This window comes from Castanea sativa, chromosome 7 (assembly GCF_040712315.1).
Source record: "Castanea sativa cultivar Marrone di Chiusa Pesio chromosome 7, ASM4071231v1".
Lineage (NCBI taxonomy): Eukaryota > Viridiplantae > Streptophyta > Magnoliopsida > Fagales > Fagaceae > Castanea > Castanea sativa.
In genome coordinates this window covers 31,464,244-31,473,716 of record NC_134019.1, presented here as the reverse complement: position 1 = coordinate 31,473,716, position 9,473 = coordinate 31,464,244, and the positions used below count along the sequence as shown (strand labels likewise).

The window sequence follows — 9,473 nt, the reverse complement described above, 5'->3', positions numbered from 1 at the left end:
AGCGAATTATCAATACCACAACCAAGTGACGATGAGTTGTGGATACTAAGGTCCTGTGTGGTTTGTAATTTGTCATCACTCAATTTTTATTACTCATCACTCATCACTTAGGATATCTCAATTTCTCAGACTCCACCCGTTTGACACTCATCACTCAGTTCTGTAGTTACTTTGTATCCAAAAAAAAAAAAAAAACCCCAAAAGTCAAATATTGTGGCTGAAATTTGGGTTTAATTATGAACATGCCATTGGAAATTGAAAACACTTAAAATGTGTTTTCAATTTTCATAATTTATCACTAAAAAATCAAAGAATTGAATGATGGAAACAAGTGTTGAAAACCAAGCCAAACAAAAAAAATTGTGTGAGTCCCATGTATTTTGATAACTCAATTATGAGTTTTGGATCATATCACTCAAAACTCCTCTAAATCAAATAGGCCTTTAACTCTTTTTTCCGCTTACTCTTGTAAGATTCAATTCGTTAAGGGACATGAATTGTGAAAGCCATTCTCCAAAACAGTTGTCGTCTTCGATTGGAACAGAAATTAAAACTAATGTCTGGAGCGTAGTATTGATGCCAAAGCCAGCTGCTGACGATGTAGAGGGTAATTTGAGAATGCCGTTGTTGGTCTTGAATCTTGATAAAGAGAGTTACTGTAGATTTACAATTTAGAACACGTTGTGGCAAGGCAAAGCGTTTAGTATTTAGTTGAAGTGCAATTTTTTGTACACCTGAATTCACTACATGGTACAACCACGTGCCGATCCTGTACGCCTCCTCTTGAAGGAATTCTCCAAAAGACCATTGGAGAAAAAAAAATTTGTATCTTTAGCCCGTGCCATCTGCAGCGAGACAAGCCTGTCCACTAAGCACAGCCGTCACTGACATATAAGCAAAGGAGGTACTCGCTTAAGGCTTTTGTTTGGGGGGGGGGGGGGAAGCACCCTAATTTTAACCAATAGAGTTATTTTTTTCATTTTAATATTATTAATTAAATCCAAATATTAACCAATAAATAAAATAATATTTTTTTCTAAAAAAGAAATTCTACATTTATAATGTTTTTCACAATAAATTCTTAGTAGAAGGATGTTATTTCTGTTATTGGTGGTTAAAAAAATAATTTCAATGGTGGATTTAAATTAGAACTAAAAACAACTTAACACTTAGAATTTTTTGTGAAAATTTTATGAATTTAGCACTTCTAAAAAAAATGAGCAATACACAAAAATTCACAAGATTATTCACAACAATTAAGTTGATAAATTTTTACTAATTCTCATCTAGGTCTACCATTAACATCACTTTTTTACTTACCATTATTAATATGTCACATCAAAATGTGCGAAAAGTTTTGTCAAATTTTTTGCATCTATAGACATTCTCGAAAAAATATTCTAGGTGGTTTATATTAATTATTAATTTTGCATTTAACAAAAGAATAGAGTTTAAGCATTATTTAGATTTTTTTAAGTCATTTTTAAATATATAAAAGGCCTCAATTTATTTTTCGCCTTAGGCCCATCAATGCATCAAGCCACCCTTGCCACAAAGTTATTGAAGAGTAATCCACGAGTGAAATTGGTGTTACTCAAAGTCACATATGGAGTGGATATACATAATTATCTTCGTGATACATAGCTAAGTCGTGAACGGTCTTTTAAGCAGGAAAAAAAAAAAGAAAAAAAAATGCGATGAACAATGGATTCTAGAAGATTGTTGAATATATCACCATCTTTTGCAAAATTCTGCTGTTGAGCCATCCTCATCACTAACCTAAATTTAATTGAAATTTTTTGTTAGCAATATGTGTGCAGTACATCCTTATATAGAACAATCTTTTCATCCTAAACTGAGTTGAAAAAGATCTCCTAAACCAATTAGAAGAGGTAAGGCTGAGCATGGAATCGCCCAACCCAAAAACTCGCTCGACCCAACTTGAACCGAAGGGCTTTGGCAGGTCAGGTGAACTTTCGGGTTTGGGTCTTATTCTCATATGTTTTCGGTTTTTGGGTTAAACTCGAGTTTAACCTGAACCCATCTTAGTTTTTTTTTTTTTTTTTTTTTGGTAAATTGCAAATTACACCTCTAAAGTTTGGGGGTGTAATTTGCAATTTACTTTTTTTTTTTTTTTTTAATGTTATGCCAGCAAGTAACAGTTTGGATTATTTGAGTGTCGAAAGTAGAATATATCTAAATTATGTACTACATGTACATATCCCTAGGTCCACCCCAATTCCCTATCACTTCTATGGGTATTTTGTGATTCCCAAGACGAACGATGAATACCGATGTGTTTATTTTCTCTCTTCTTCTTTGCGATTTTGTATAGTAATTGTGTGTAAAACTATAGTAAGCGGGTAAATCACCATTGTCCATCATGTTTTATGAGATTGGTCTTTGGACTGGGCAAGATGGGTGTCTACTAATTTCCAATCCTACTGCTTCTGCTTAGCCTTGAATAGAGGAATGTACATCAGTAATTATCTATGTAATTTTCATTCATTATAATGTAACTAGGAAATAAAACCATGTACTTTGATTTTTTAAATGGTAAATGGGGTTTTGTAATCTTTATTTTATGCGTTGGAGCAATGTGATATGATTTCAAGGCAATGTAGTTTCTTAAGGTTTTTACCGATTATTTTTGTCCAAAATAAATCATGTGTCTCTATTGTAAATCCCTCACTCTTAGGGGTTAATTTCTATAGTTGGGCTTCCAAAATCACTATCAGAGGTACTAAAAATTATAATCCCATTTGAATTTTGATAGCATTTCTCACGCATCTTCAACATGCTATTTAATTAAAAGTTTCATTAAAAATCTTATCTTCACTAATTATGAATAGTTGAAATCTCAAGATGAGATCCATAAGAAAGTGAAATCTCATCTTTAAGAAATGATTTTGCATAGAGTTTGTCCAACCACAAACCCCTTCTTCAGGCGTTTCTCTCTTGAACCGCAGCAAGATCTATAACTAATTTGTGACCCGTTGGCACAAATTTTAACTTAATCCTTCATCGAGCTTCTACTTTAGTTATTTGAGTTAATGATAAGTTTTAGTAAAAGAATTTTGATTTGTTTCAATTAAGTAGGTTTAAATAAGGTCGAAGTAGTATCAAATTGATTGCAAGTAAGTTTTAAATGGACTTGAAGAACTTGAAGTAGTAGTTTTACATTACAAGGGTATTTGGCACGATAGAGTGAATTCAAACTCTAATTTGGGACACCTGATACAAAATAGTGTATTAATTTAATATTTTGTATTCATATAGACAATATGGATATAAATGAATTCGAAAGTCATTTCTGGCTTTGATTAGGTTTCGCTTCCCTGCAAGTCAAATTCCATCCACAATAGCTCTGACTAACAGCTGGCATCATCTGCAACTTCGACTTTGCTTCCACTTTAATTTTTCATCCGCCTACAAGAATTGAATCCGGCACAAGTTTTAGGGAAAGATCCTATAATTTTCTTCTGAAAAAAAAAAAAAAAACGAAATTATCGTTTATTGAGAATATCTATTATGACCACAATTTTTTTTGTCATAATTATGATGTGGTATAATGGTAGAATATGAGTGATGAAAAAAAATTATAAATCCATACGTAAGTGATAGTACAATCATTGATTCGTTAAATTTATGACGTAGTTTATGGTTTTACAACCACTTATTACTTTATTCTTATTAGACTTTAGAGTCTTTTAAGACTAAAGTGGTTGTATATAGCTTTATCTCTTTCTCAAAACAGAATGGTCTGAGTCATAGAGTAGGATCAGTGTATATCTAAACAAGTAAGTTTAGACAAAACGGTTGCCACAACTTTCTTTTTCTCATACGTTTTGTTCAAAATAATAATAGAAAATAATAAAGAGACAGACTTGGGTGCTATTCATTGAGGGACTCAACCTCACATTCACACACATACACATATGTCAGACTATGAGAACAGGTGAAGAAAAGTTAGTGAGTTTATCTGAAAGTGACAAGTAATTAGTTACAATTTACAATATAAAATAGTTTTATTAAATAGTGTGGTCTTAGAATTATTCATTTTATTTATCTCTACCTTCCTTTTTACTCTTTGTAGGTCTTGCATATTAGTTGTTTGTCATTGTCACAAACAAAGATAAACCCCTATGACTAAGAATTAGATATTTTGGACAGTGGAATGGCCTTCTAATTACACGTATAATACTATGCAAACTAGAGGAATTAAATCAAAATTTCTAGGACCACTTTTGTTTTAAGGAACAGGATCACCTAAAAAAATCACAATTTTGTCATAATTGTCCATATGACAAATTGTGAGTGGTAAAAAAAAAAGTATTGGAACTATATATGAAAGTAGTAGGTAGCCAGTCATAATTTGTCACGTAGGATAATGTTGACTTTTTAACAAATCTTAATTAAGTAATCTTGATTTGGTTGCAAACAATATGTTAATAGTACTTTGCTTTATGACTACTGCATTTATTTACTTGTTTTTTTGGTTAAATTATAGAAGTACTTCTAGTCTCCTCAGAGTGTTTGGATGGCTTTTTGCCTCATATTTTTTTAGAGCTTCCATAACCTTTTTGTTATAATTCTTGCTTATTGGCAATATTTGACAAAATCACATGGCATTCCAGCAAGGTTTTACAAATTGATTAATCAAATTCAAGTGATTAAAATTGAGAATTTTTACCTTGAGGGCATGGGGTGGAGCTTAGTGGAATGAGGCGCACCGGTACAAAGGAATAAGCAAATCACAAAGCCCAACTTAAGTGCCTTGTTATAACTTATAACACAATATTAGAGATCATGATTGAGTGCTTCCCCCCACTCTGTTCGGCATCTCAAATTGGCTTTCAATCGAACTACAATGCGCCTATTCGGCAAAAGATATCAACCCGACTGATATACCCTCCGTACCTAGGGAAGTCAGTTGAAGTCATTGCTTTCAGCCAATGAGGTTGGGGCAATAAGCAAGCCAAGAGTCTTCCCAATTACATCTCCGTTCATCTTAACATTTAATGTTGAAAAATTCTAGGACCACCTACTTTTTTACCACAATTATAACGTGGCATATTGTGAGGGATAGAAAGAAAAAAAAAATACTACATTCACAATATTTTCACAACAAATCACATGTGGTTAGTTGTTATTGGTTCAAATTTGAACATAACACAAAGATTACTTTTTTGCTTCAACAATAACAACCAATAACAACCTGTTACTTATGATTTGTTGTAAAAATATTGTGAAAATGTTGTGGACATATTATTTCTATAAAAAATGATAAGTTCATGTGAAAATGATAGACAACCATTCACAATCTGTCACGTTAAAATTGTGATAAAAATAGTTGTGATACTAGAACCACTTATAAATGTTAACTTAATTGAATTAAATATTATTTGAAAAGCCTTTTACTCTGCAACCTAGGAAAAAAAAAACCAAAAGGAGAATGTATTCTCATACCAAACCTAGTTAATTATACCCACACCAGATTTCAATTGAGGAAGTGAAATTTCGTACGCACTTGGTCAATATTTTCCATCAAAGTTTTGTCTCTAACTTGACCAAATTGAAGTACCATCGACTAACCACACTGGTTGATCTCATCTCAGGTGTAGTTAAATAAATATAATAAACAATAAAAAAAAATTTTAAAAAAAAAAAAAAAAAAAAACGAAAGAACAACGAAGGTCTTAAAAAAAAGTTACTATTAATGTGTTCAAGACTAAAGAAGTCTATTGTATTGGCTTATCTCTTTCCCAAAACGGAATGGTGAGTATGACAATGGGATCAACCGTATACCAAAACAAGTAAACTTTAAACGAAACGGTCAACACTACCTCTTTTCTCCACCGAGTAAATAAAGAGACAGAAGTCTATGCACACAATTTTTTAACGCGTTCAACTGTGAATGGTAGAGAAAAAGCTGGCCATATAAAAAGCAATCGTCTAGAGAGTATTGTTACTCAAAATAGTATTGTGAGACAAAATATCGCTTTCTTTTCCTCTCTTCCAATCCCGTGAAAGAGAGGTCAGAGACTGAGAGAGACTCAGACTTGGGTGCTATTCATTGAGGGAATCAACTTCACGGATAGAGAGAGAGATCTGTGTGTGACAGCTATGAAGGCCATCCAATTGGATGAATCTGTACACAAACATGAAAAACTAGAAGAGGGTTATGCTAATATGGAAGACCAACAGGCTTTTGCTTGGTTTTCTAACCCCATGGTTTCTTTCTCTTTCCCTCTGCATTTCCTCTTTACCCTTTTACTTCTTTTGTGATCTGATCATGCGTACTAGCTTTTTGTTCATTGTCATGGTGACTAGGAGAAACACCCATCAGTGACTAAGAATTAGAAGTTTTGGACAGCAGAAATGGCCTGAGTATACATATACTACTAAGCAAAGGAGAGAAATTTTAATAAACCTTAGTTAGGTTTTTCTTGCTTTGGTTGCAAAGAATATGATAATAGTTGCTTTATGACTACACCTTTGTTTACTTATCTTTTGCTTAAATTTTAAATGTACTTGTCTCCTTAATCCATAAATCTCATGGTGGCACATTTACCTTGGGTTGAACCTCGTATTTCTACGTGGTCGTCAAGAGTTTTGTATCTCAGTGACATTGTTGAGTCTCTTTTTTTAGGAGAGTCAATTTACATATCCTCTCTCCTTCTCCTGCAACAATTGGATTTATAACCAAATTTTTTACCAATAACGTCTTTCAGACCCTGTAAAAGTGGGAATTTTGTGCACTGAGTACAACCTGTATTAGTCCAAGGGAATCCTAAATGAATCTGGCTGTGATGGTTCCAGATTTCCCAAATGGCTGTGTTATGTAATCGTGCGTGCACACACACACTTTGGAGTAGATATTCTTGTGTCATTTTATTTGCACTGTTTAATTTGTAAATTCTGTTAAACAAATTACTTGGTAGTTTCTTTTCATGGATTGGAACCATCAACTAATTGGGAATGATATTGAGCAGGTAGGATCCAAGAAGAGAAGGACGTCTATAAGGTCAGAATATATTTAAAAATTTTCTTAATTAGGTTCAATATAAAAGAGCTTAAATCGCTTGTAAAAATGCTAAATCCATGTTTTACTTGTAGCAATAAACCAAAGAAGGCTATCATTGATCATTTGTACAAACGTGCTGATGTCAAGTCCTCTGCCATGGAGATAGCAGAAGAGGTTCAAGCATATCTAGCTGCTGACACCCCTAGCTTTGTTAAATTTATGCTTCCCTCACACGTTACTCGTGGATTTTGGCTGGTACACCCCAAACTATGTTCTCGATTTATGTTATAAAATTTTTGGAGTGCAATTCTGATATGTATGTGCTAACTTATTGCATCTTAGGGTCTACCAAGGGATTTTTGCAAAGATTACATGCCGTGCCATGATTCGATAATTACACTGGTAGATGAAAGAGGGAAAGAATTTGAAGTAATTTATCTAGAGGCTAGGAAGGGACTGAGTGGTGGCTGGCGAAGTTTTTCCATTGCGCATAGATTATGTGAGAGAGATGTTCTAGTATTTCAATTGGTCCTGCCTTTCAAGTTGAAGGTAACCATGTAAACTTCTTTGTCATGCTTTTGTGCATTCTTTAAATTCACTGTGGTACTCCTCTAAAAAACACACTGTGGTACTGTGAATTTCCTCTTCCTGTTTTGATTTTCCTTGAAAGTACTTGTAAGAGGCAGTCAACACTTCCAAAACCTTTGAAATTGTACAGCAGAAAGATTTTTTGAAGCTAGTAAATGGCAGATTAGGGCTCAAGTTAAACCCTCTTGTAGTGGAAAAGGATGCCAGTCTTTTAGTGTTAGTTACATAGCTAATAATTTCTAATACTATAAATAGTTGGGAAGATTTATAATTCAAATTGAATTATTTGACCGAAGCGCTAATTTTGTTGGAGTTTGATGTTGCTTATCGTGATGCAGACTAAAAAGTTCTTTGATAATATATTGAGATTTTCTTGAGCAATTTTACTTTCATTGTTCTTGTTACATCTTCCCATGTGCATCAATGGATTGTTTGGTCTAAATAATATATTAGTGCTATGTTAAGCTGCTACTTGATTCAACTATAAATTCTTTCTATTTGCCATCTCATCTCTTATTTCTATAGGTGTACATAGTTAGAGAAATTCATTTAACTGAAGTAGATGGGGCTGTTGGGCTGATGAAATTAGCTCGCGTAAGAGGATCAAATTTTGGTAAGTTTAAATGCTACTTGATTGTTTGTGAATGATCCTGCAGAGTCATGTTCTTTAATCTATATATTGTTTGTGAATGGCACCAAAAGTATGTTCTGTAATATCTGCACTTGTTTCCCTTGAATTTGTGAGTAGCAACTGCTGAGGAAATGCATTTGAAACCATCTCCGATTGAAAAGACTAGCAGGAAGGTATTGGATGATACAAACGCCAGGATGCGTTTGGAAAAGTCCAGTGTGAAAAACTCAGGCAATTGGGAAGAAAGCAGATTTTCATAAGCTGTTCATCATTGCAATCAAGTGAAAAGCTTCAAAAGTACTTCAACCAATTCTTTTGAACGCTTATATGTAGATGTTAAGGTCCCAAATCATCTTTCATACACCCATTAGGCAACCATAATTTCACCATGAACAGGGTGATAGCCATTGGAAATATTGTACATAATAAAAGTGCTTGTAATCACAGGAGAACTTGCTACAATTTGAAATGATATGAAGTACAAATTTTCTAATTTTGAATGCATTTCAGCCAGAGAGAACGAGAGCATATAGCATCTGGCTCTTCAAAGCATTTTTTTAGCCAAATTAAAGAATACTGTAGTAAAGAATCACCAAAAAAAAATCCACATCTGGCCCCCATGCTATTCAAATTTCTACAAAATACTAGAGTGCTCAACAAGTTTTGGAAAGCAAGGTAGCCCTTTGTAAAACTTTTATTCTAAATTTCTCTCTCCTCTCTCTATTTTATATATATATATATATATATATATATATATATATAAAACAAAAGTTATGATAAATATTTTAATTAGATATATAAGAAAAAGACATTTTATTTTATTTTATTTTTAAAATTTTGGCTAAAGTTTACAGGACCACATATGAATGTCACAGTTTCAAAAGCAAAGCTTTTCAATTGATGTGGGTGTGTGAGAATTGCGACAAGACTTCCAGTAACGAATCTCAAGGTGGAGATTCAACTATAAGGATGGGTTTGGATTCAACGTTTTGGGTGCATGGCGTTTTGCGTTTTCAACTTTTTTTTTTTTTTAGCCGTGAATGTTGACTTTCTGCATAAACAGTGTACTGTTCATGAGACCCATAAATATTATTTTTCAGCAACTTATTCATTAGAATGAATCTCACGGTACTATTCACACATTTAAAAATTATTTTTCTACAATGTTTTCAGCTATTCATATAGAGTTGCCACTTAATTTATACAATAAAAAATAAGATAACCGCA

The 9,473-nt window shown here is 33.1% G+C and overlaps 1 protein-coding gene across 1 annotated transcript; it reads left to right on the top strand.

Moving 5' to 3' along the window:
• The first annotated feature begins 5,988 nt into the window (after positions 1-5,988).
• On the top strand, positions 5,989-8,739 carry LOC142644093 (B3 domain-containing protein At5g42700-like). Its single transcript, XM_075818773.1, has 6 exons — positions 5,989-6,234; positions 6,996-7,027; positions 7,120-7,282; positions 7,370-7,576; positions 8,141-8,228; positions 8,364-8,739. Exons 1-6 carry the CDS (start codon positions 6,127-6,129, stop codon positions 8,504-8,506), a joined length of 741 nt encoding a protein of 246 aa, XP_075674888.1. The 5' UTR covers positions 5,989-6,126; the 3' UTR covers positions 8,507-8,739.
• Positions 8,740-9,473: the final 734 nt, after the last annotated feature.

Bases quoted from the DNA above. Each gene is read 5' to 3' on its own strand.
- LOC142644093 (XM_075818773.1), top strand. From the start codon at position 6,127: ATGAAGGCCATCCAATTGGATGAATCTGTACACAAACATGAAAAACTA. The intron at 7,028-7,119 runs GTCAGAATATAT...TTTTACTTGTAG, and splicing joins AAGAGAAGGACGTCTATAAG to CAATAAACCAAAGAAGGCTA. The intron at 7,577-8,140 runs GTAACCATGTAA...TTATTTCTATAG, and splicing joins TCCTGCCTTTCAAGTTGAAG to GTGTACATAGTTAGAGAAAT.